Here is a 27,988-nt window from a genome sequence, read left to right on the forward strand (position 1 = left end):
GAGCAATTGTAGTCTTGTGCATACTAAAAGTAAGTGCTCAGAGTTCCATTTTAAAATTAGCATACAATTACGCTGGAATTATTTTTGAGTTCAGCTTTAGATACCTTTTTCGAGGCATAAACACTTTACTTCATCTCACCAGTTGTTTGCAGCACTATGAAAGGTAAAGCTCTCTCGTCCAATCAGAGCCAAGGAAGACAACATATGGTCTCTCAAATATTTGAGCAGTGTTGCGATTGTTTTTCAAACAATTATTGCAGTAACTGAAGAGGTAGTTCAGGACGGTGTTTTGCAAGCGTAGCGAGCATTTTATTCACCAGTTAAATTAGCAGAGAAAGTCCGCACGAACACAGCACACTGCCGAGACCTGCCATTCGTCTCATGCACGCAGCAGCTGGACACTGGTGCTCTTTTCTTCCAAGGGATGGAGCCACTAGTCGCTGCGTGAGGAGCACATTTTGCAGTGCATGCTCTGACTGGGTACGGTGCAAGCAACTTGCAAGGTGGACAATAGGAAGCAAGGAGAATGCTACTTTTGCACCACATAGTATCAGACATGAATGTTAGCACTTCTTTTGTGAATTGCTGTCTGAACGACGTCCACTGCAATAACGACTCAAATGCAGTTTCATTACAAAAATGTCACTAATGCCTCGTCCCATGTTGCCATAGTGAGTGTGCAGTGGTGGGCATGAAGTACACGACAGTGTTGGTGTGTTGGTGCTGCTTCATAAATAGGTTTGTGATTCAGCTGTGCGAAATAGAGAAAAGCAAACGCAGCATACGTGCACTGAATTGAGGATTTCACACAAAGGCCCATTTGGTGGCAGAAACACGAAGGCCAACGAAGGTGAATAAAATGACACGCGCCACCTAGTTTAACTTGATCACTGCCATACTCATTTATTACATAACTTGTGGATTACACATCAACATTAATGTAGTCAGCAAGAACAAAAAGCACAGGACTGTCAGGTGTGTCACGGCCAACGTGTTACAACACCGCTTCGAAAGAAGACTGCAGCTAGTTGCAAGCAAGACAACATGCAACGAAAAAGGGGCAAAAATGAGGGTATCAAAACTAGGATGCTTAACTCTGCAGTGAATTTTAATGGAGAAGTTCCTTAAATGCCTTTAAAGCCTAGTGTCCTTCACGGAAAAGCGGTTAAAGCACAGAACATCAAAAGACACAACTATAGTTTATTTTTATTTTCCTTCCTTTGTACATTGTCAACCTGCTTGTACAACCTTCCTTCGTTCCTCGGAACATCATTCCCTTTTCTTTCTTTCTTCCTTTCAGAAGCAACAGTCTAAGAAAAGCGTACCCAAACAGTTCAGCACACAAACGGCAAAAGCTGAAACGTACGCACCCCTGGATGCAGTTAATGCAGCGCGAACAATGGCTTGGGACGTCTGGCAATCTAGCTCTCTTGCCAAAAAAGCTTTAAGACTCTTGAAGAACCCTTTCTCAGAACCTTGGAGAGAACCCAAACAGTGAGAGAGGCAGGCATACAAACACAACGCAATATACACACACATCAACAACTTAAAACACCTGGCATCAGATGCTGAAAGCCTCAACACCTATGGAAACAAGCACCTTTCATCAGCAATTGTAACATCAGCCTATTTTTTGTTTCTTCGACGTCAATTCCCTGGTGAAAATCTTTCCCAGCCTAACTGGTTCATGGAACAATTCCCAGCTGGTTCCAGTTGGAACCAAGTGGAACCCAGATGGTTCCAACTGGAAATTGTTCAATAAACCAGTTGGGCTGGAAAAGATTTTCGCCAGGGTTGCCTCTTTCTTTCTTTTTTTTTACTATAAGATAAAGCAACGAGGGGATCACCCCATCACCGCCATACACAGGCTCACTTTTGCTATGATAAGTTGTGTGTAAAAAGGCGCAACATATGTAGAAGAAAGAGAAAATAAGGGCATAAATACACGTCACTCTCCACATACACGCACAGGTGGCGAGGGTAGGTAAAAAAGAGGGGGAGGCTCCAGAGGTATTTCGAGTGAATGCACCGACCCCGCCCTCCCCACTGCTCTCTCCGTTTTGTCGAGAGACGCGAGGCGAAACTCGGCTAATGTGCCAACTGTTGCCAAAAGGCCCTGACGAGACGACAGTTCTCTGTGGAATGCAAAGTTGCGGTTGCGCCGCAAAAGGGAAAAAACGATTGGCACCGCGACGATAAGCTTGGCCACAAATTGGGGGAACGCAACTTAGGGGAGGGACTCTCGCAGGGACGCACTAGGCCAACAGGAAAGTTATCCACTGTTGCAGCAGACTTTGTTTCTTTGTTTTTTTTTTGTCTCGAGCGGGCTGTAGAAGGGTGTCGCCACTGTGGCATCTTATGTACAAAAAGGAGCATGTACTCGAATGTTGTGTGCGCTTTTCTCAGGACATCCAACAACATGAAGGCAATGCCGTAATGCGGAAGAAAATGGGAGGCTGCCAAAATTGATAACGAAGCTAACTAATGAAAACAGTCAAAAGTGCAAAATGATAAAAAGAGTTCTCAGTGTCCCAAGATATATCCGAGGCAGCTTTGTCGTTGCAGGCCGTTTTCTCGGAGTTGCCTGCTTCTTCCCTCCCTAGCTGACTGCACACCATTACTGTCTAGACAAATGCTGGAATTTAGATTTTTTTTCGCTCGAACCGCGTGCATCGCGACAACCGCTCGACCATTGTGAGGGGTCCATGCCCTCAAACTGCACCTACTGCTACTTGGACGACGCTCGGCAAGGTGCCCTCGGCTGCCAGCGACTTCGGAGTGCACCGGCTTGCTAAGAAAAGAAACAGCGCAGAGAAGCCTGTGCGCTAGAGGTGCACCTCGAAGGCCTTCACAGCATTGGGCGCCACGAACGGGTTGGTCGTCACGGGTGCGGCCTTCTGCGTGGGCAGCGACGCCCACTCTGCATCGAAGGGGTCCTGAAAGGCGGAGCTTGTGTCCCCTGTCACTGGGGGCGTGGCGCTCCCCGTGAGAGGTGGAGTCTGTGGTGGCTCCTTGGGCCAATGGGAGAAGAGGGTGGCGGAACGTGTGGGCGACACTAGGCCGTCGGCGGCGCTCAGCGACTGGCTGCGCAGCTGTGGGGCGCCGACCCGACGGGGCGGAGCATGGGGAGGTGCTGCCAGTGGGGCGGGGCTCTGTCTGGCAGGGGGCGGGGTCGGCGAATGGGTGGGCAGGGAGGCCAGCCAGGCATCGGCGCGAGAAGAGTCAGCCCAGGGGTTGCCTGCACAATTACAAGCAGTATACTCAAATGAGGAAGCCAAGATGAGGACAAAAAATTCAGATGACTAAAAGCTTTCTACATCCAGTGGCCTGTGTGTTTTGAGCACGCCTCAAATTGGTTAGAGCCTACACAATGCGCACAAGAATTGTAAACAGTGATATCGAAGCTAATAAGCAAACCCTGATACATTGCTGCAGCATACAAGGAAATACTGGCAAAACTGTGCACACTTCCGCTGTGAAGTGTGCACAGCGTATTGCAAGTATGAAACATTAGGCATTATTGGGATGAAAAAGTTGTCGAAAAAGATGTAGAAACAGAGAGGATGACGCATAGTGGGCTCATTAGAGCACTTTTTATGCAATACCTAACTAACTAGCCCAAAACCTACTGCTTCTGAATTATTAAGCAACTGTGTGTGTGTGTGTGTTTGTGGGGCGTGTCTAAAATTCCCGCCGTCACAAATGGCTGCGACATCAAATGCATAAATTTGTTTAGCACCTCCCCCCCCCCCCCCCAGAAATAAACTATCTCACTGTAAACCTGTCACTAACTCAAAGCAAATCCTTACATAGATACTGCTTGTAATCTTGCACATATACCCTGTCCAATGACGTGCCAAGAAGGACAAACTCCCCTGCCGGACCACAGCTGGCGAACAGTCACGGTCAGCATTTGCAAACAGATATATACGCACGACAGGCACCTCATTATCATAAAGATGACTTGCTATCATCTTCAACACAATGAATTTCTCTATTTTGGAAATGAGTCGCTGTACTCGCGTAACTGTCGAATACTAACTCAGTACCTATCTGTCACCACTGAGATCACAGAATTGTTGCAAGAGAATCTACCGTACTGCCGCGAATCTTTGTAGTGTTTGTTTGTTCATTCTTCAAAGCTGCCTGCATGCCGCTTTACCACTATGCTTGTGACGCCAGATGCGACTAGCTTTACCTGTTTTGATCACATCTAGTCCCAGAATGTTTTAGTAACTTTGCATCAGCTTTAAATTCAGCACGGCCGAGAGGGGCGGGCATTTAGTTTGACGAACACCGAGCACACTTGCTGCTATGCCCCCCCCCCCCTTCCCCCCCCCCTTCCCTTCCCCCCCCCCCCCCCCCCGACTCTATAATTGCGATGGCTTGCTTAAAGGAGTGGAGGCACCAAATTTTTAGTCGGATTGTTCTTTGTTTCAAGCACTGTGTTTGTGCTCTTTGTTTCAAACAGCCACAAATTTTTTTTTTAAATGACTCATTAACGGCAAAGTTACAGTCGTCGCAACCAAGCGAGTTCGCCACGCTCTCTGCTGCACCTGCCTCGAGTTGGTTTCTCTTAACTGTACGGTTGACGAGTCTCCGCAAGCGAAATTTCCCTTTCTCCTGCGTGTACAGCAAGAGATGCACAAGCATGTCAGATGTCCACGTCAAAACTTCTTCCAGTCGCTCAACTGCACAGAGAGTCACGACTCCTGAATGCCAGTGGCTATTTCCAGCACTGTTCAAACAAGGCATGGTGCCCTCATCCTCGGTGGTGTTGCCATCACGTGTATCAGGACTTTGCAGGTCTCTGCATGTGAGGTGCAAGCAGTGGAATGAAAATCACTTCCATCCAGACAACGGGCACATTTTATGACCAACGAAGTGTTACTGCAATGGCCCCCAAACGAGGAAGACTGACTTTGCTGTGCCGTGGAAGCCTCCTGCGGCCTGGCCGTGGCGGCGACAGTGGGCTTTTCCCGGAAGGGGTCGTCCCTGGCCGAGTCGCTGAGCAGGCTGAGCCCCTGGCTGACCTGCTGGCACATGGCGCTGATGCTGTCGGGCCTCTCGCTCAGTGGGGAGGACTCCGGGATCGGAGGGGGCACTGCGCGACAACAGGTAGCTCAGGGAGGGGCTGCTGCACTCACTTCACATGACTTCTCTTAAAGGTGCAGCGAAGAGGAATCTGAACTCGTCTTCTTGCCGCGGGAACTCAGTCTACACGTTCCGAGCATTCTTAGAAACCGTGACTTATTGCCCTGTGTGGTCGTTTTCCCTAACTAAATCGGATTAACGTCCGGCTCCCGCCTTTACTTTTTTCTGAATTCTCCCCGTACGGTGGGCGGAGTCGACCAACGTGTGGAGTGCCTTACAGCCAGCTACGTGGAGGCTTTGCTTTTGCTTTGTATTGTTTTTTTAGGTTTCCGTGAATAAATAGTTTCACTCGCAGATAATATAGCCGCAAAATAAGCCTGCAGAAATAAAAATACACGCGGACTATTTGCTACTACAGATTACTACGTATTACTCCGCCGATGGCAGAGCGGCAAGCCGCCACGGGACTGGGTGAAAGGCACTCCACGCGTTGGTCGACTCTGCCCACCGTACGGGGAGAATTCAAAAAATAAAGGCGGGAGCCGGACGTTAATTCGATTTAATTAGGGAAATCGGCCACACAGGGCAATAAGTCGCAGTTTCTAAGAATGCCCAGAACGTGTAGATTGAGTTCCCGCGGCAAAAAGATGAGTTCACATTCCTCTTCACTGCACCTTTAAAGGGCAGCTCTGGAGGTACTGAGAACACCTTGGGATGATGAAGGCAGCCTGTTTCTTGAAGCCCTCTCTCTTTCTCCCCACAAGTGGAACCATTTTAAACGAATGCACAAATATTTGGGGTTGAATTCATTACACGCGGTAGTATATAAGCAAAATTTAGGGTTTTGACAAACAAAACACACAGCGGGTGTGTCCATTATGCTAGCAAATATGGCAACTTAGGTGACACTTCAAACAATGTGCAAGATAACCTCCAACATGTGTGATTGTTGAAACATTTGAGTGTGTTCCACAATCACATCATCAAGGCTGGTTCACATGCAAGCGAATGAGCACCTCAGTGGCACGTCACAGCAAAAATTTCAAACTCGTTGGAACCTTGCAGCTCATGCAGCGACGACTCAGAACAGGTTTTTCTGTTGCGGTGGCAGGATTCGCTACCATTCTTGCTTGCATGTGAAACAGGCTTCACATACGGGCTATGAAAGCACGCATAGAACTTCCTGCAGCTCCAGCTCAAATTTAAGCTGTAATAGAGGCAGACCTCACTACAACAAGTCACACAACATGAAAACACTCAGGCAGACTGTTCTGTACAAGCTTGGCAACTTATCTTGTGTACACACCTCAGCCACCATAAATGATTTATGGAAACAGGTTTTTGGAATTTTTTCATTTAATGAATTCAAAATTATGAAGTTTCCAGGAAATGTACTTTTGTATGCCAATTCTAAATATGTCATTTAATTTAAAACCTCACGCACTTAGTGTAACATGCTACTATAAAATAATATCGAGCACCCACTCATTCTCGAATAAGCGTCCCCCCCCCCCCTTCCCTTTTTTAAGAATTTGAATATTCCTAAAAAAAATGAGTAATCACTCATGCGATTATGTCTCATGTCACGGAGATGTTAAAAAACACAGCAAAAGCACATCAAGCACCCACTGTTTGGCACATCCGCAACGCTTATCGTGTATGGAGGATGGAGTGGTGAACGCGTCACTCAGATCATTCAGACCATATGCCACACCTTTAATCATTCAGTTTTTCATGTCTTCTAATAAACTGTACGGATTCTCCATGTGCTTCTTGTTCTGGATTTTTGTACCTGGACCTATACTCCATCTCAGTAGTTGCGTGCAGCACCACCAAACCTGCGATGAGTGCACAGACAGCATTCTGACGCTGCAGAACGTAGTGCCAGTATAAAACAGACATATGGGCATATGGGATAGTGTGCTTTAAAGTGTGCATGCTTTAAGCGTCATTTCACATTGAGCTTTAAAGCATGCCCGCCTTATGTACACTATTTCCCAAGTTTAGCCTGTGCGACTCTTGCGCACGTTAAAAGACTGTTTGCAAAATGATAGCACCCTTCAAAGCACGACCCCTTGCATCGGACTGAATACGTCACTATTGCCCCTTTCAGAACATTCCCTGGCTGTAAATGGGGTGCTGGACTTCAGCTTCGTCTCATCTCGCCTATTACAGAACATATGAGTGATAAATTTGGTTTATTTTTAATTTAGAGTGACGATTCAGCCGCTGCTCATCCTAAGAGGAGAGTCAATTTGTTTACAAAAATGGTTCCCATTCTAAAAACCCAGATGGTATCACTAGGCTGAACTTATCGACACGCCTCCATTTGCATACGCTGTATTGAAAGTACGAACATGACAAATAGCTTAATATCCCGCAACCAGTTTGCGTTTAACGTATGTAAGCGTGCGTAGGCTCATGGTACATAGACAGTGTCAATATATACTCTTTTTCTAACCACATCTGGGTGCACCGTGAGCAGACGACGCGCAGAAGACGAGTCGCAGAGGAACACATTCAGCGCGCTCTCCCGATTGGTTGAGGTTGTCTCTACAATCCATAGTGCTGCAAGTAACTTATGAGATGGAGTATACCAAGCGCCCATCTCACAATGTTTTGCGAGTATCTTCAAAACTTAGGTGGCCACTTGCTCGGTATTTTACGGCACGCAAGTGTTTTGTAGAGAGCTGTCAAGAAACTTTGCTGCAGGTAACTTGTTAAAATGCATGCCACTGATTTCTCTTGACATCAAGGAATTCAATAAGCGCAAAATTATCACCCTGCCTATCATAAAGCAGAGATATATGATTTCGAAGTTGCCACTTCTGAATCGGGAATACAAGCTTTTCTTTCAGTTTGTGTGGTGGCAAATTCAAAGCCCTATAACTCAACTTCTATGACAGGCAGGATGATAATTCTGCCCTTATTGAATTCCTTGATATCAAGAGAAACCAACGACATGTATTTTAGCAAGTTACCTGCAGCAAAGTTTTTTTAAAGCTCTCAACAAAAAACTTACGAAGCATATTTGATTAAGGGCACAATGACTTTTCTTATATGAAATCACATGGCATTTATACTCAGCACACAAAAGTACATGTTCCCTGAAGATTTCATGACTGCGATGTCATTAATAAACAGAATGGTTTTGTTTGGTTAGGTTTATGGGGTTAAACGTCCCAAAGCGACTAAGGCTATGAGAGACGCCGTAGTGGAGGGCTCCGGAAATTTCGACCACCTGGGGTTCTTTAACGTGCACTGACATCGCACAGTACACGGGCCTCAAGAACTTCTCCTCCAAAGAAATTCAACCACCGCGGCCGGGATCGAACCCGCGTCCTTCGGGTCAGCAGCCGAGCACCACAGCCACTCAGCCACTGCGGCGGCTCCTGACTGAACAAATGGGAGATGACTGCAACGGCCCTTGTCGTTCCACTGCACTGAACAACTGAAATGCTCAGCAGGTGAGGTTATGCGCCCTTCAAGCACGCCTACAGGCACTGTTTTCAGTGGTACACACCGTTGCTGAATCCATTGTGGTGTCGTGCACTTGGGGGCCCCCCCGTGGGGGGGAAGAGGTCAGTGGAGGCGTCGAGGGACATGGCGCGCTGTCGCTCAAGCGTCGAGGGCAGCTCGTTGAGCCGCAGGGACAGCTGTCTCTTGAAGGGCGACGCCTGGCTCAGGCTGCCCAGGCCCCGGAAGGAACCCTGCCTCTGCAGCAGCGTGGCTGTCGCGTGTGGCCGCTCGATCGCGTATGGGTTCACCACCGCCTTGACGGGCGGGGTCTCGGAGGGCTTGCCCTCCTGGGGGTCGTGGGGCAGGGCGGGGTCGGCCAGGGAGCCCTGCCGGAAGGAGCCCGTCCGGGTGAAGCTCGACGTCTTGGGGTCCACGCTCATGAGCACGCTCTCCTTGTCCCGCTTCTGCTTGCGCTCCAGGCACACCGCAAAGGCGCAGCCCACGGCGTGGCTCAGCCGCTCACCCTGCACACAGCCCCCCCTCTCTTTGTCAGAAAAAGAACACAAGAAATTTACCCATGTTACTGCATTAGTCCAGTTTTGGAGCAGTAGCTCTATACCTATCATGGCCCCGCCTCCAGGGAGTTTCAGCGAATGACCTCTGGCTCCGCAATTTGACCTCTAAAGAGCCACACGTTTCTAGTCACGTACATCGCGCATGCCAGCTGCTGTGGAGGGGAGGAGCGGAGAGAGTAGCCATGTACACCGCAGAAAAGAGGAGGAGGGTAGCGGCCTCCCAGCACACCGCCACGGAGAGCTCCGGCAGATGTGCACCCCGTGGCCATCGCCGCATTGCGGAGAGGAGGAATGGAGGCATCCCAGGTGTGCTACGCACTCCCTCCGTGACGTCACACACTTTGACCAAGTGGAGCGGGAAAGCCTATGCTGGCATTGCATGCACAGGGCATAAAAGTGGGTTCTGCATTGAACGCCAGTGCACTTCGATGCGTTTAACGTAACATTGGACGTGTTCAATGCAAAGCCTCATCGCCCACAGCCAAAGCTCCCAGCCAGGCACTGAAACCAGCGTTGCGCCTTATATCACCGAAGCTATCGCTTGACACCGGTTCAGCAGCATTGAACCCCTCCAAGTTTTTAGAGGAGTCTCCCAAGGTGGAGTATATTCGTAAGCAGGGAGTAATTACTCATTAGCAACCACCTAGGTGCTGCCATTTTGCTGCAATGAAAAACATACTGCTGAAACTTCCTAATTTCTGTGAAAGCTGTAAGTTTTTCATTGCAGCTAAATGACTGCGTCTAGGTGGGTACTAATGAATAACTACTCCCTTCTTAGAACATATACATGCGTGTACTCATGCACAGCACATCAGATGATGGCTGTACCAGCACAATTGTGTGCTTGCAGATACAAGTAACCCACCATTGTAGAAGTCCCAGATGGGATAGAGTGTATCATGAAATAAATCTATGCCTAGGCGCACTCACACTAGCAAGTGGCAAAGCTTTTCTGATCCTTTTTGGTCAAAAAGTGACAGTAAAAAAGTAGTCACGTTAGACGAAAAGCAAAAGCTTTAGGATGGATGCTCGCTGATGCTGCTTATTTCCCACTTTCTTGACACCCCAAGTTGCGAATCACTAAACCAATAAGCAGTGCCTAAGATGCAAAGCTTGTTCTGCATCTGGCTTTTCACTGCTTGGTAACAGTTGAAGACCAACAACTCTCACCCTGAATGAGTGAACGTTGGCACTGTTGACCTGCCCTATGGCTGAAAATCACAACTCGCCACATGTCCTTCACGACTCGCACAAGTGTGAATGCACCTTCCAACAAAGAAAAAAAAAGGAAGGGTATTATGGCAAACTGCACAAAAATGATTCATAAAACAGAAAAAACTGTACTTTTTCCATGCTTGTCTTGTGTTTTTCCCGTTGCTCATGCTCTTTGTCCACTTTGTCATAATACAGCCAAGCCCACTTGCAATGAATCTGACGGTTGCACAGACTGCGTTTGCTGTATTGAAATTTCATAGTAACGGGGCTTCTCATATTAGAAACCAAAATACATAGTCAGGCAAAAGCAGCGCCTATTTCTATAAAAAAATGTTATGTGCCCCTGCATCTTTCAAAGCAGACCTCTCATCACGGAACTTTTCAAGTTCATCAATGCGCTCGCGAGCTCCTCAGACCCTTGCTGCCAACAAGCTGCTTCGGGGATGTGAAATAACTGAAGTCGAACCTCGTTATAACGGAAGGGTTTATGACGAAATAATGGATATAATGAAGGAATGACGATTCCCCTAGGAAGCTCTGTCAACACAGTGCTGTAACGAAGCTACAGCTATAACGAAGTAATCCCCGGGCCCCTTCAACTTTGTTGTAACGAGCGTCAACAGTAATCGCCATTGAAGTGTTCACAGCAACTAGTGGTAGGTCACCCTTCTAGACGTCATCTTCAACAGATTCCTGGAAGTAGAGGAGTGCCCGCAATTGGTCACAAAAGCATCTCCCTCAGTGGCTCTTTGATCGTGGCATCAACATCCACAGCAACCAAGTCATCCCAGGTGACATCAGGTCTGGCCAGCTATGCATCAGTGACATGTCGCCACATACCCACTTGCATCTGATGACTAGTGGTGCAACGCGCTGCCTGCACGAGGCAGAAGAAGCACAGAAGATGGACAGCGATGCATGATACAAAACAAGCTGGGCCAGCCAGAAGTACTCACGACGTCTCAGATTAGTGCCATTGGTTGATCGGGGACCACAGAGTGGTAGCCTCGCTTTAAATGCTAACCCTGTATCACACCACCCATGCCCCTGCTTTAAACACTATGCCCAGCCAGCACGCATGCACTGCCCGGCCTTGGAGGCCTTGCAGCTTGTAGGCCTTGTGCCCTCAGTCTCAATGGTGACCTCTTCTTCTTTTTCTTTTTTTTTGTCACTAAGTTCTTTCTGGGCAGTGTGTGGTAGGTTGGAGGACACTTTCTAGTCTCTGCACTTGCAGCAAGCAGAAGCTTTCAGACTGTGTAGGTGAGTCATAGCACCTCCTCACTGCCAGGCGATCGACATGCTCGGCCTGTAAATTATGGCCGAATAAAGGTCTTCTACTACTACTACTACTACCACAACTGCTGCCACAACTGTTCATTGTATCTGACTCAGTGTCACTGCCCTAATACTTATTTTGATAGTAGCACCACCCTCGTTCGTAATAAGCAAGTGTTTATTATAACTAGCGGACACTACTGTACATTCTTAAACATGGGCCAGAGAAATTCAATACAAAGCATTTTTGCATTTTGTTCCCGCCACAACGTATCCATTGCAGGTTGGAATCAAATCGACAAAGTATGCCCAGCACCAGAATGCCATAGTATGTGAGCCACCATGACTGAGGTATAAGTAACACTCGTTAGTGGCAACTGTTGCTTCTCCGTGCTGGCTGCACAGGAATCAATCTCTTCACGACAGGTCTTTTTCTCGTTACGCCAAGAAGACCTGAAATCATCTTGAATTCTGCCACAGCATAGTTCACATGTTCACATGTTGCAGAATCATGTGTGTACAACCATGCATGCTCGACCACAGCGGTCATTCACCGTGCTGCTGGTTCGGAGCAGGTATTACACAACTACCAGCCCAACTGCTGCCCTGTTTGTTTGTGTTTGAATTTCACAAACAGGTGGCAACGAACAGAGAGTTTTCTTTACTATTACATTTGAAAACCTTCTTCTTGTCTAGAAAATGTATGACAGCGTGGCATCGTCTACACCGATGCTGGGCCACAGGAGCAGGATTTCACAAAGGGAGGAATCGTGGCACTTCTATTAAAGGGGCTCTGAAACACCTTCCGAGGAGAGCCCATCCACTAGCTTAAAGGTGCACTGAAGAGGAATCTGAACTAGTCTTTTTGCCGCGGGAACTCGATCTACACGCTTCGAGCAATCTTAGAAACTTCGATTTAGGGCCCTGTGTGGCCGATTTCCCTAATTAAATTGAATTAACGTCCGGCTCCCACCTTTACTTTTGTAATTCTCCCCGTACGGTGGGCGGAGTCAACCAACGCGTGGAGTGCCTTTCAGCCAGCTCCATGGAGGCTTTGCTTTCGCTTTATTTTGTTTTTTAGGTTTCCATGAATAAATAGTTTCATTCGCAGACAATATAGCCGCAAAATAAGCCCGCAGAAATAAAAATACGCGCGGACTATTTGCTTCTATGAACTACTACGTATTACCCCGCCGATGGCAGAGCGGCAAGCCGCCACGGGACTGGCTGAAAGGCACTCCACGCGTTGGTCGACTCCGCCCACCGTACGGGGGAGAATTAAAAAAAATAAAGGCGGGAGCCGGACGTTAATTTGATTCAATTAGGAAAATCGGCCACACAGGGCAAATAAATCGAAGTTTCTAAGAATTCTCGGAACATGCAGATCGAGTTCCCGTGGCAAAAAGACGAGTTCAGATTCCTCTTCACAGCACCTTTAATCACTACACTGCGTTATCATGAAAATCTGAGCCAAATAATACACTACACGCAGCAGAGGACGCACAATCCTGCGCGAAAGTTGGTGAGCCTTTCCCAGCGACCTTTTCATGCTCGCTCGCACCCTCCTTCATAGCTCGCACCCGCGTGTACGAGTTGAGAGGAGAGTATTGGTTCGATTCTTTCTCAGCTTCTACAAAGTGCATTAAGAAAATTCTTGCTGGACAATATTCCTGAAGCGGCGTCCTTTAACATCCCAGGCATACCGCCACTTTAATATTAGAGCCCCTTTCAGAGCCCCTGTAAGAAACCCCCTCTCCTCATTCTATATAGAAAAGTAAAGCACAGACTGCTGAGGCAGAAGCTTGGCACTCCAAACAATGGAGAGCATCACCAGTCCTTTGGCTCAGAGGTCTGATTTCTTTCCATGTAGAAAGAAATGACTATGACACTCCGACCAAAGTCTCGTGAGAAAACCGACGTTTTGGTGCCGACTTGGCATCTTATTTGGGGTGACTGGTTGGAGCAAGCTTCTTAACGTTCTTTTGGGGCCCACTGCCACTGTTTCGGGAGAGAGGGCTGCCGACTTATGGGTCACCTGATTTCAGATGCAAACAATCTGTGTTCGCGGGAGGAAGTTTATATTTCTGGGTGTGTTTCGTATATGCCAGGATTCTATAAGCTGTCACCTGAATGGGTTAGGTTCAATGCCAATGACCCTGGCATGCTCAAAGCATCATGATGAACAACAATGTACTTGCATTAACTATTTAAATTGTGAGAAAGAGGCAACTGGGGCTCCCAGACATGGTACTGAATAAAAACTATCAGCCAAACTCCATTCCAGTGCGAAATGTATGAGGAAATCAGGGCAGTGCTTTGGCTGGCAGCAGCATTAATGCCCACCTCTTAAAAGACACAAACTGTTTACCAGAAGGCACTGCCTTTCAGTATGGCCAATATGTGTCTGCTGCTTGATGGAAGGAAAATCTGCCCAGGAAGTACTGTCTGTAGTGCTTTTCATCTCTGCTGCTGAAAACTCCCAGAATTAACACGTCCTTATCATTTCAATGTGTTAGGTGCTCACGACTGCTGTAGGAGATGAGCAAGAGCCATTCTGCTCTTCGTCGACAGCCGAGTGAGTGCAGCTGCCGAGTTGCTTTCAGTTTGGGAGCACAGGGTCAATCAATGAACAGTTTCGGATGTGCATCAGTCTAATCATCTGTTTTTTACTCTCGTGCCTGCCACAACTAAGCGACAGTATGCAAAGTGCATGTTGAGTGCAATTCAACTCGGAAGCCCACCCTGTTCGTTGATTTAAATGCCAACCACAATTTTTCTTTTTTTATCATTCTTTAGCGGTTCAGCTGTGCCTGCAACAGCTTCCTTCAATGAGGTTCCAAAAAACACTGGAGATCACTGTGGCACCCGCATTGGAGAAATGTGTAAGCAAGACGTCACACCAGAATGTCAACATAACACTTCCACACTTTTCACGTCAACAGAGATTCGTGGCCGGAAGTCGAGACCCTCAAACCAGAAGTCAATCACTTATCAATCCCTTATCAATCACTTATCAATCACTTATGAATACCTTATCGACACCACAATTATTGTTTTACTTAATCAAGTTACATCAATTGCCCATCTGAGTTTTCAAACTTTGCGCCACGCTTCGTTTTCAATTAGGCGCCATGCACTGGCTTTGCCCACACTTCCAGTCACGTGGTGCCACACTTCTGGAGTTTTCAAATTTGGCGCCACTTCTTCTCTGGCCCCACCCACTTTTTGGACATCTTTGGCTCTAATTAATGAACTAATTAACCCACCTCAACCCCACGATTTCCCGTACGAGATTTTTTAGTGCTCTATCCGACAGTACCATTCTTTTTTGCATAAACCCATTCGTTCGGACGTAATTATGAGGACAAGCTCGTGATGACACCAAAACCGGAAACATAGCCATACAATGCTTATGCATTCCCTTATGGGTAACGGAGTGGATTCCAAGAGAAGGCAAACGTAGCAGGGGACGGCGGAAAGTTAGGTGGACGGATGAGATCAAGAAGTTTGCGGGGATACAGTGGCCGCAACTGGCAAAGGACAGGGTTAATTGGAGAGACATGGGAGAGGCCTTTGCCCTGCAGTGGGTGTAGTCAGGCTGATGATGATGATTATGAGAGATCGGAAGAAGGCGGAGTGGGTGAGGGAACAAACGCTGGTTAATGACATCCTAGTTGAAATCAAGCGGAAGAAATGGGCTTGGGCAGGGCATGTAATGCGAGGGCAAGATAACCGCTGGTCCTTAAGGGTAATCAAGTGGATTCCAAGAGAAGGCAAACATAGAAGGGGGCGGGAGAAAGTTAGGTGGGCGAATGAGATTAAGAGGTTTGCAGGGATACAGTGGCCGCAACTGGCAAAGGACAGGGTTAATTGGAGAGACATAGGAGAGGCCTTTGCCCTGCAGTGGGTGTAGTCAGGCTGATGATGATGATTATGAGAGATCGGAAGAAGGCGGAGTGGGTGAGGGAACAAACGCTGGTTAATGACATCCTAGTTGAAATCAAGCGGAAGAAATGGGCTTGGGCAGGGCATGTAATGCGAGGGCAAGATAACCGCTGGTCCTTAAGGGTAATCAAGTGGATTCCAAGAGAAGGCAAACGTAGAAGGGGGCGGGAGAAAGTTAGGTGGGCGAATGAGATTAAGAGGTTTGCAGGGATACAGTGGCCGCAACTGGCAAAGGACAGGGTTAATTGGAGAGACATGGGAGAGGCCTTTGCCCTGCAGTGGGTGTAGTCAGGCTGATGATGATGATGCTTATGCATTAATAAGCCCTGACCAGCACCACGGCTTCAGGTACGAAAAAAACACGTAAATTCCTTTCAACTTTGGTCTGTGCCTTATGAGGGTGGGTGCAGGACTGCTGCCTCCACGAAGCAAGCAAGAGCAAGCAGAGGTGCCACTGACCGAGTCCTTCAGGGCCAGGAAGCCATGGCACATCCATCGGCGCGTGGTGCCATCGCGGCAAATGTAGGAGAATCCGCGGTCGTGGTTTCGGTCGGGGGCACAGAAGGACACCTTCTCGATGGTCTGGTCGACCAGCAGGCCCCGCGTGCCCGTCTCGTCCACCACGCGGAGGCCGTCACCCGTCACGTGCAGTGTGCCCCGCACCATTCGCCGCCGGCTGTTGCGCAACACCTTCAGGGCCTCCTCACACACCTGCGTGGGGAGAGCACAGAATGCTGCAGCTGCTGCCCCAGGGTCGCTGGACTGAACCTCGGCCGCGGAGGTGAGATATACACTGCTGTGCTCCGCATTGTCAGCGCTAGTTAAAGGGAAACTGCATAGGTTTTAGAAATCATAGAGCTTAAGAGGGTCGAATGTGTGAAACTTGCAGGTAAAGCATGCAAAGTCTTTTTGGGCTAGCACTTGAAATAGTGAAGTAATCGCCGATTAAAATCCGTACGCCCTTCAAGCTTCTCCGCAGTGCACAACGCCAAGTGGGGGGGGCGCATGATGACGCCATCGAAGGTATCGGTACATTTCCGACGCACAAACGCCTACTTTGAAGGAAAAAAAACCAACACCACCGAAGGCAAACCCTGCCTAGAATTGTTTGGCAGCGTCTAATGCGTCAGGGCAGGGTGTGGCTGACTACAGCGGTAATTTGAAATCATACCTTCCGTGACGTCACGCTGAGTTTTCCTGCACTCCTCCAGTGCATTGAGGAGAAGCGAAAATTTTCAATCGTCGATTACGTCACTATTTTAAATGCTAGTGCAAAAACACTTTGCATGTTTTACCTACAATCTACATAGATTTCAATCCTTGAATATCGCAAAATTCTCAAAAAAGTGCTGCAGCTGACCTTCAGGAAACCCTGGGTGGTCATGTATCATTTCTGGAAGTAAAAAAATTCAGGGGGGCACTTTGTTGACCTAAAGTGCGGTGAGGCGAAAGCCTTAAGCACGGTGTTGCTGCTTGTGTCACTGATGCGTTGTTAAGATGTTAGGCTTCGCCTCTAAGAGTGAAACGCGACAGCGTCTTGCAACGCTGCCAGGGAGTCCATAAAACGCCATCGCCTGTTCGGTTCTACGCCTTGCTCGTTGGTAAATTGATTTTTGAGGAAAGGAAATGTATCTGTCTCGCATATCTGGGTGCCGTAACAGGAAGAGAGGAATGTGGGAGTGAACGAAGACACGTATTCACTAGACACGCCTTTGTTCATTCCAAACCATCGAGCTGGCATGGCGGAGTGGTTAGGATGCTCGTCTCGCACTCCGGAGACTGGGGTTCGAACCCCAAACTCGACCAATTTCCTAATCGGTTTTATTTATTTATCTGGTCTTACTGGAAGGGTTAATTAGGCTAATTGGGTAATTAAAAAATTAACTAAACTCAGTTCCACTACTTGGAGCATCACTGTATGATACCTTCAATTGGTTGCATGGTTACTAGCCAAAGTACAATTGGCCCCGTTTGAAATTCGCGCACTGTGACGTCACGACCGTTTCACAAATTGAAAAGTGTGACATTTATGTCGACTACTCCTGCTTACAACGATGAGGCATTAAAGGCTTCCGCCTTAAAACCCCACAGAATGCATGCTGCTGAGCAAGTTGGTCATACATGGTTAGGCAAGGGTACCGTGCAAAAAAACACGAACAAGACAACAAAGATAAGCACAGAAGAACTTAGATACGTATATCGTCATGTCTGCCATAACATTTCCTGCGCACATGCCAGAAACCTGCTTTCTCCCTGATACAACTTTATCCAGGTGTCCCTAACACAATCATCCTTTTTGTTCCTAATGAAAAAAACCCTCAGCAAGCTCACGTGCCATCTGGTCGCTACTATGCCTCAAAATTTTGATTCTTCCCATCAAAGGCAAGCTGAAGACAACAAGGCTGCACCCGTCCTTGTCATCTTCTCAGCTGTGTCTTTTTGCGCCGTACCCTTGGTTAATCAAATCCCACAATCCGCCCCGCCGCGGTGGCTCAGTGGTTACGGCGCTCTGCTGCTCACCCGAAAGACGCGGGTTCGATCCCGGCCGCGGCGGCTGAATTTCATTGGAGGAGAAATTCCAGAGGCCCGTGTACTGTGGGATGTCAGTGCGCGTTAAAGAACCCCAGGTGGTCGAAATTTCCGGAGCCCTCCACTACGGCGTCTCTCATAGCCTCATTCGCTTTGGGACGTTAAACCCCAATAAACCAAACCAAACCATATCCCACAATCCACCTCATGAACTCCAGCTGATAACAGGTAAAGCGACCATCCCGATTGTTCCATAGTTTAACTACAAGTGGGCAAAAAGAAAAGAAAAGAAAGAAGACATGGAAAGAAATCTTGCACTAACTTAGAAGTGACGTTGAAGGATTGGCACTTAGAAAATCAATCTGACCACAGATCTGATACATCAGATGAGCTCGTGAATTTCAATCCGACCACAAATCTCATACACAAAGATGAGCTCATGATTTAAAGCAGGCACAGTGATGCAAAATTCACAGCACAATTACCTGCTCACCTGCATGTCAGTGCATGACTATATGATGCAGGTGCGCACTGAAGAAGAAAAACTGCAACTGTGTCAAAAAAAAAAAATGAATGAAATGGCTTTCCTCTGGATATTCTGGCCTAAATCCATAATATGTCCAGTGACGTAACCACCTGTAGTGTATACTAAAGAATGAAATACATATCAAATTCGTAAGCGAAATTCATCAAGTAACTTGCAGTATCTCGCACTAGACAATCAACATACCCATCACAATTTCACTTGACAGGCATGAACAAACCTTGACAGAACTAAATGAAAACCTCTTATGTTTGTGCTGAAGACAGAATGCACAACTAGGCCCCTGAACATGCAATGCAATGAAGTGAATCAATGCACTTCCCACTCACAATATCATTGCCTCATGCACTGCCAAAAAAGCAAGCAGTAGAATGCTACAGCTGACCCCAGAGCGGCACAAACATGAGATGGCCAAGTTGACAAAAAAATAACTTCCAACTGAACTTGAACCACTGTGCATGCACGATGCCTATGCCCCAGAGCTTGCACAAATGCCATTAAGGGCTCAGTAGATGAATGCATGCATTTTCAGAGCCACTACAACACATCATTACTGAATGTCCTCATATATCCAAAATAATTAACCCTTTAAGACGCACTGTACACACCTGTGGACACTGCGAACTTGCAGCTCTCTCGGAGTGTGCTCTACCTAGCACTAATTTCCCGATTTCAGATGAATTTAGCATCCTTCACGCTGCAAATAGGTGCCTTTTCATGCCACCTAGCGAATGCAGCAAATAACATTTCTGAAAAGCACAAGCATGGCACAACGTCCTCTTTTCTTGCAGATCTGCCACCACAACTAGTAAGATTTTTTTTTTTCCTGAATTTCTACTGCCATTGGCATTTTCACAAAAGAAAAGGATTCCACACTCTTTATGATGCTTGTAAGAAAATTTGTATACGCATGTGAAAATTTTACCACTGGTGTGTTCCGCGGCAAAACTACAGAGTGGCTTTCTTGAGGCCTGGATATACTATTTAGGTGGGAAAAGATATTTACTTTTATTTAAAATAGTAAATGGCGCCTGATAAATGGCCTTTGGCACTCTTGCAGAATGACATCCGGGACCAGTTAGCCTACCAGCATACAAGCAAGGCCCTCTGAAGTACTGTAAAATCATCCATGAAAAAAAAAAGCAGCATTCTGTCCCCTTCCTCCAAGGTAACAACAGAAGTAAAAACTGCACCTATTGTAACCAAGATATGTAAATGCAGACCCAAATGAAATTTGTGCTTCACCTGTCTTGAGGTCATGAATGAATTATTTGTTGCTTCATAGGTGCCTGACAGTATGTCTCAATCACTACCGCTGGCATGGACAGGAGTATGTCAGCATTTCTCGGGGAAGTGAGGACTCTGAGGATGGCACAAGATCTGAAAGCATGCAGAAATAAATGCTATCTAATGTGCAAGTGTGGAGCAGGTACGAGTTGCACATGTAAGCACTGATGCGAGCCCTGAAAAATCTGACAGCATGGAGGTGGTATTCACCTGCATGCCGCGGGACTCGAACACTTCGACACAGCCGAGGTACTTGACCGGGAAGGTGCAGGTCCCTGCCCGGACAGCCGCCTCGTCTGCCTGCCACTGGTGTGGCTTGCTGCACTCCGGCACGTGTTCCCGCCGTGCGCCACGCCGCAGACTGTCTCGCAGGCTTCGTCGTAAACGGTCCATGCCTGCAAGTTGAGCAAAACCCATTAGAGCACTGGCACGCCCAATTACATCTTCACTACCTGGAACAATATGCTCAACTAGTGCGATGCAAATCACCAGGTTGGTTACTCGTACTTGAGCAAGAAATGCTGCAAACACAGACCACACAAAAACAAGAATGACGAGAAACAGTGCCCACAAACTTTGCTTCGAATTTCAAAGCTGTTCAGCAATGGAAGCTCCATGCTTTAGCTGGCAGCATGTGAACTTCGAGAAGAAAGCCTAAAGTACACACACAGTTCAGGTCACTGCGAACTATTCTGGTGACACGCAATATTCCGAGAAGAAATTTCCTGAATGACCTACCGGCAGTAGTCGAAAGCAATAAGGCTTCAGTATGCACTCTGCATTTAACTACTTTTGACCTGACGAGTAATAACAAAGCTTCAAGCTTGCAGCCCACCACGTCTACACTAAGACATGTTAAGAAATGAAGTTGGAATCAAGATCAAAATAAAAATTAAGATTGCATGTTCACACTACATATATTTCTCAAGTAACACTTGTTGCTGGGCTAGTTGGTGCATTATTCTTCGTACAAAAGTTAGCGCAAAACACGACACTCACAAGAAAGGTGGACAGGACAACGCGCTACTGACAACTGATCCTTTATTGGAAAGAAACACGTAATATATAGGCACATCGTCACACCACCTATCAGCTGCAGCAAACGTCAGAATGATGTAAAGGGTCATAAAAGCGATAAAAGACACAAAGACTGAAAACACGACATAGCTAAAAACGATAAAAAGCAGCGAAAGAACATTAAAAGCATGACACGTGGTGTATAAGGCCAAAGAAACATGACTGAATGGAATCCAACAGTATGATAACAAAACCATATTGTATAAAAAACGTAACAAATGAAGTAAAAGAAAACAAGTGAAGCAAGAAAAACCTGATAAAAAAGCCTGTGCGCTGAACACTTGAGATTACATTGAGGGGGAAAAAACACCTGTACACATGCTCGTACTCAGGAAAATGTTTCTAAAAGCATTCTTCAGTTTTATACAAGAAGATAGATGCATCGCTAACAGCATTCGCGCCCTTTTTTCTGATCAGAAAAGCTTCTTTTAATTCACGGGACACTCGATCATGGCCCCTACCTAAAACAACGGTTTTTTTCAAGAATGGGCATTTTCAAGATCGTTTTTTGTTTTTTATACAATATCGTTTTGTTATCATCCTGTTGGATTCCATTCAGTCATGTTTCTTTGGCCTTATACACCACTTGTCATGCTTTTAATGTTCTTTCGCCGCTTTTTATCGTTTTTAGCTGCGTTGTGTTTTCAGTCTGTGTCTTTTATCGCTTTTATGACCCTTTACATCATTCTGACGTTTGCTGCAGCTGATAGGTGGTGTGACGGTGTGCCTATATATTACGTGTTTCTTTCCAATAAAGGATCAGTTGTCAGTAGCGCGTTGTCCAGTCCACCTTTCTTGTGAGTGTCGTGTTTTGCGCTAACTTTTGTACGAAGTACATATATTTCAAGTGGCATGTAAAGAGCTTGAGCAGAGTGGTGTTCTGAGCCAGTTGGTAAAGCATGTTTAAAGGGGTGGAGACACCAAATTTGTGGTTCGCGCGTTCTTAGTTTCAAACGTTTCTTATGGCTCCAGGAAGCATGATACACACTCAAAGATTCATATATTCACAGTGAATAATTTATTATAGCATTTTTAGGTGAACGATTTTCGGTTTCGGTTTCGGAACGCTGAGTTGTACAGTGACGTCACAGAGGGGGAAGATCAACTGCTTCGCTTGGTCACGTGGGCCCACAAAAAGTTGTGACGCACCTACTGCTGCATCGTCTGCTTTCTCACACACGTGCTGACCAGCGCATGAAAACAAACAACTGCATATCTAGTCCCAGCAGCTCGGATTCTGACAGATCTGATTCCAATGAGTGAGGACATCGACTTTTTTTTGTTCGCACGCTAATATCGCCTTCGCGGGTTCGCGTGAGGATGCGAAACACTTTGCAAAATGCCAGTAAGCATCGCTGCGCCGCTCTACCCAAGCTGCGCCCACAACCGATGTCACACTTCGCTACCGTGCAGCAGTACCTGAGCGCTGCTTGGGATGGTGTACAAATACCACAAGAAAAGACAAGATCGCCTTGTTATCAGAACTGCCAGCTATACTCGAGCAGCGACAAAGCATGTCTGCTTATGTTGGGAGCTTTCGGCAACGGCACCGCTCGCGGGCGCTCCGGGCGACGAGCTCTGCTGCTGCCTGGCTGCCGTAGTCGTCGCTAGGCCTATAGCCTGTTTAGCAAGCGGCCGGCGCTTCGGAAGTCGCCTGCGCTATAATGAAAGGCCTACTTTTCACAAATAGCTGTAGTGTTAACAGAATCATCTCACAATAAAATAATAGTATGGTCAATCTCATCGACGCCTTCCGTAGCGGAGCTAGCGGGCGCCAGGCGAGCCAGACCCCAACGTCGCGCCAGCGGCAGCTGCTAGGCGCGGTTGTTGCAAGAAATTTGCTCATATCACAGTTGTTACCTCTACCAGCAGCTCAGTATTGGTCAGCGATCCTCAAAAATGACACTTTTTTCACATTTCTTGTCCCATGGTTTATTATTTACGTCAAGAACACTCTTTAGCTCGCTTTTATGAAGTCGGTAGACGGTATCCAGGCTGACCGACCGGCCGGCAGACTCGGCGTACTTCACGTCCTCACAAGAAAATACAAAACAGCCATGCTACCAGAAAGGATGCTTTCTAGATTCGAGATACGACAGCATGACTGTGCTAAAAGGGGATCTTTCGGCAACGACACTGCCTGCGGCAACGCCGGCCGACGACCTGCGCGCTGGTCCCAGACTGCCCTAGTCGTCGCTAGGCCTAGCTGCTTTCGCATAGACTCCGCAGCTGAGGGCGCTTCGGGACTGGCCAGCGCTCAGAAACGTGCTCCGCTCGGCACCCCTTTACTGTGAACTCGTCCCATAATAAAATATATGTTCGATTTCTACGACGTCTTCAGCAACAGAGCTAGCAGACGGCAGGCGAACCGCACCAGGTAGCAGCAGCACAAAACCGGCTATGGGATGAAATTTGCATGCATATCGCAGTCATCACTTCTACCAGGAACTCGGTATTTGCCAACGATCGTCAGAAACGATGCATTTTTGATATTCATATATCCCAGGGTTTGCTATGAACGTGAACAAACAATACTATCGCGTTCTTCAGATGCCGGCGTTCGGCACGAAGACTGGCGCAGGCCGCCCGGCTCCAAGGAGTGCGCCCTATGTCATCACGACGCTGCCGCTTCTCGTCGTTGTTGTTGCCGCGAGCGGCCCGCCGTTGACATCTAGCAGGCCGCACGCAGGCAACGAGCTGCAATCGGACGTTGCGACGCTGTTCGCAACGGCGCGCCACAAACCGAGCGAGCGGCGGTTAGCAGCAAACGCGGCTCGCTGGCGCGGCGACTGCGCTCACGCGGCTGTGCCCCGCTCATCCTACGTCACTGTATTTTGGTATGACGTCACTAAAACTTTCATTTTTCTACACCCCTTGTGACGTCATGGTTGATGGCGCTAGCGATGTGTCTAGATCGTGAGAGTGAGCATTTAGGTAATCTTTGGAACCGAATTAAAATATCTTTTAAACGTTTGTTGCGTCGAACACCTGGCTGTGAGTGCCCTTGCATACATAGGTATCCCATAGTAGGCTTTTTATAGCTTCAAAATTTGGTGTCTCCACCCCTTTAAGGAAGGCGTAGCGCGAAAAAAGACAGGGACGACAGAGACACAAGACACAGGACCAGCGCTAACATCAACTACTTGGCCCACGCTGCTTGCTCTGAAGGGGGTGAAGCGAGCAAGTTTTTACAAGTTCACCTGAGCAAACTACAATTTGAAGACCCCTTGAGAGTGAGCAGCGTGGACCAAGTAGTTGATGTTAGCGCTGGTCCTGTGTCTCTCTCGTCCCTGTCTTTTTTCGCGCTACGCCTCCCTTAAAGGGCCACTGACCAGGGTCCGGACATTTTTGAAAAACAAGCCCACTGCATAGATGAGGCATCGAAGATAACCTCTGCAAAATACTAGAGCCATGCGCGCCCCGAAAAGCTGCGAAAATTCAAATCAAAGCCCGTTCGTTCTTTCCTTCCTTCAAAAACGGGCCCGGCCCACTACTCTGCACCCCGCTGACGTCAGGGGGGGCTACTTTCGCTAAAGGCACTCCATTGGTGCATCGTTCTGACTGACGGGAGAAGGTTGGGCGTAGCCTTGGCGTCGCGTCGTCTGCACAACGCTTTCCGCAGCGCCTTCTGTTCTGGCTCATGCCTACAAACCCGCATGAAGGAACAAAAAAAAAAAAAACTGCGGAGGGAGCGTGCGGCGACAGCCTTGAACCCTAGCCATAAAAAGTAAAAAAACAGTAAAACTGAGGGAGTTGGCTCGCCTCGCCTCCCCCCCCCCCCCCCCCCCCCGCCGTGATCCCGTCACGAGACGCTCTGCGTGCGCGCTCCCTTCTCAGTTTCTTTTCTTCTATGCGAGCCCCCCAAAACAAGGTTTTAATTAGTAGTGCAGCAGAGCCTTTCCCTCGCTCGCCCACTTTACCGCTCCGCACACATACCGCTTATCTTTCGTGCATCTTGCGTACGCCTTGACTCCAATGAATGACATATGCTTTGGAGCGGAGAAAAGACACAAACACACAGAACACAAACACGCATGGAGAAAAGCAAACGGGCGGTTGCCGGGTCCGCGCTTCGCCGTGTGTTTCGAACACAACCGACTTCCGCCCCTCCGCTCGTGAAACGGTGGGGAGGCCTAAAAAGAAAATGAAAAGGTGGCTCGTTAACTGGGAATGACAAACAGATGTATGAAAGGATGCGCTCGCTAACAAGTCTAGGTGGTCGAGCCGATCGCGCCTCTCGATCGTTCAGTGTGCGGAGAAAATGCAAAAACCAAGAAAAGAATTCTATTGAAGGCGGGGCCATGACGTCGCCTGTGACGCACTCCACAGACACCACGCCTCCGGCTTACACCGGAGAAGGAAGGGGTGATTTTGCCTTGCCGAGCCTACTCGACGAGGAGCGGGAGAGAAAAATTTCGAGGAGGGAGTGGAAGGAGAGGAGGCTCGCTGAAAGAGAGGTAGAGAGTGTCTGCTGAGCTGGGGTGGTCCGTGGCCCTTTAAACAGGCATGTAAAGAGTATTCTCATGTGGAATTCAGTCTTCATGGGAATAAGAGCCGTAACTGCGTGCTACAACGCATGCATGCCTGCGACTTTGCCAGCCTAGCCTGAGTGACAGAGAACAACAAATATACGCTTCAACTAACATGCTACAATACTTTGCAATGCAACACAGCGGTGCTGGCACGCTCTAAACCTGGCACAAAAGCCATTCTGTTCCAGCAGTAATGTATGGCTTGCCATACAATGACAGCTGCTCTACGAACGGCACCGCCAAGGCCGCAAAAGACAAACTTTTTGTTTCCCCGCATCTCAGGAAAAGGTGATTGGTATTCGTCCGAGAACGACACTAACTACCTTCACAGTGTAGTGCCACGAAACCCGCCCTAGGCCACCAGAATTGCGAGGCAGCGACAATTACTCGCACCCTGCCCATGGTTAATGAAACTCAATGGAGCTTGCCAGGGCGCCAGAACTGCTCCAGCTGCTGCCAAGGGCAACAGATATAGCAGACGCTCTAAGCCAGTGTATTACCTATGTTTATAAGCCCGAACAATGATCGCGAGTGAGCCCAAAACGAGCAAGCACCACGGACGAGCAAACCGCGACTTTGGAAGTAAACAATGCCAATGGAAAAATGAAAAAATCAGGCACCACGAAGTCGACAAGCAACGAAAAGACTCCAGCCGAAGCGCAATAATAAAACAAAGATCGGACGCACGTGCTGCCATTGGGTGTAATAAGTATGCGGCGCAGACAGGCCGAAATTAATCGCTTTCGGGGTGCCCTTGCTGTCCAGCCAGCTTTCTTTCTGGAGGCAACCAGAAACCGAAAGCAGACAAGGGCGGCGACACGATGTCGTGGTAAACCGGTGCAACAACCGTCCGTCGCCGATCGCTGCCCCTACTCCCCATTAGGCGCGCCAATCGCGTTCTCGAGGCGGCGCCGGCGGAAACGCGAACGATAAAACGGCGAGTTAAACGAAAGTAATTAACGGCGCTGCACGCTGTCAAACGAGCATGCAGTACATATGTGCAGCTTCGAAACGTCACCGTACGCAGCGAGCGCGGTTCGTGAAAATGGGAAACCTAGCATGGCATCTTCGCATCCGCCCGCACGTTTTTCTTGCCGACCTTCGAGGTAGGTGCGGCCGTCGGCGCGGACAGAACGCGATAAGCCGATGCCAAGGCGATAAAATTACGTCGTTTTCGCTCAAGATTTCTGTTGCTCAAGCCAGCTGGCTCGAGCCAAAAGGACCCGGGGAATTCACGTGACAATTCGCTGCAATCCCGTCGGGACAGACCGGGTGCGGCTACGCGCGCCCAGCTAAGGGAGTGGCGGCGTCTTCCTCGCAAACGCAGTTAACGAGATGCGCGCAGTATCACAAATGCCCGATGTTTGTTTTGGGAAAGTCACGTTGGATGGGCGTCACGGGGACAAAGAGCGGAAACCACGACGCTGTTCGTACGCAGGTCCCGGACTTCGTTCTGCGTGCAAAAAACCCGCGTACAATACCTCACTGAACAGAAACCTACAATTTTTCAGTTTTAATATCAGCTGGCGAGATGCTTTGCAGAGGACAGATTGCATCAGCATCTCTTTACAAAACCCGACAGGTGCCCTTAAGCGCATAACGTACAAATTCGTACCCTCATTGGTGTACCTCCTTTTAATCTCATTCATATCAATTCCAGTAAACCAAACAGCTAACGCTCGTTACTTCAACGTCTTCAAGACGGTGGCAGCCTTTTTTGCAGGAGGCGATCACGACGAGCGCCTCCTACGAAGCGATATATGCGTTTGCTTACGGACTGCGGAAGTGTTTTCGTGGTTTCCTGTCAATCCTCCCGTACAGCGGCGTCCTCCCGTCCAGCGGCATTCCGCTGGAACTGCTTTCATACCTCCGCTAAAAATCCACTAATTTTAAAAACCACAAACATATTCTTTAATATGCCATGCGGCGCTAGATGTAAAAAATACTCGCTTTGCGCCCTCTGCATGGCTTACAAATGTAAGGAAATGCAACGCGTCACATCTATGATTAGCGCAGGGTAGGCAAAAACGAAACCAGAATGCGCAGCCGCATTTCATGCGGCGTCTCCTTGTGCCAGTATCATATACAGACAGCTGAAAAAATAAACGCGAGCAATAGAATGCTCCTCTCAGCTACACAGGTGGATTGTTCGAGTTATAATTTCGCACAGATATGACAACTGGTCGTCAAAATTGTTTTATGCAACACCGGGTTTTCTTCTTTACCAGATTGAAAAACAAATCAGGCAGTGCTAGCTTCTTGGAAGTCCCACAGCTTCACTTAGTGCTCCGGTGGCCACTAGGAAAGCGAAACACTCGCTTATGAGTTTATGTTTAGGTTTATGGGCATTAATGTCCCAAATCAAGTCCGGCTATGCGGGACGCCGTAGTGGAAGGCTCCGGATAATTTCGACCACCTCGGGTAAAGTGCACTGATATCGCATAGTGCACGGGCCT

General features: G+C 48.0%; 1 protein-coding gene across 4 annotated transcripts in view; it reads right to left on the reverse strand.

The window, feature by feature from the left end:
• Positions 1 to 877: 877 nt before the first annotated feature.
• Positions 878 to 27,988, reverse strand: part of numb (NUMB endocytic adaptor protein) — a 92,859-nt gene continuing 65,748 nt past the window's right edge. For 3 of the 4 annotated variants that reach the window (XM_089558403.1, XM_089558402.1, XM_089558401.1), the window contains exons 2-6: positions 20,134 to 20,318; positions 16,023 to 16,274; positions 8,618 to 9,077; positions 4,922 to 5,104; positions 878 to 3,238 (exon numbers count right to left, since the gene is read on the reverse strand). In XM_089558403.1, coding sequence (XP_089414529.1) covers positions 2,826 to 3,238; positions 4,922 to 5,104; positions 8,618 to 9,077; positions 16,023 to 16,274; positions 20,134 to 20,316 — 1,491 coding nt within the window. In that variant the 5' untranslated portion in view covers positions 20,317 to 20,318 and the 3' untranslated portion in view covers positions 878 to 2,825. The remainder of the gene's footprint in view (positions 3,239 to 4,921; positions 5,105 to 8,617; positions 9,078 to 16,022; positions 16,275 to 20,133; positions 20,319 to 27,988) is intronic. The other variant, XM_089558404.1, reaches the window with a different exon arrangement.

This window comes from Amblyomma mixtum, chromosome 8, assembly GCF_055824585.1.
Source record: "Amblyomma mixtum isolate Tamu chromosome 8, ASM5582458v1, whole genome shotgun sequence".
In the NCBI taxonomy this organism is placed as follows: Eukaryota; Metazoa; Arthropoda; class Arachnida; order Ixodida; family Ixodidae; genus Amblyomma; species Amblyomma mixtum.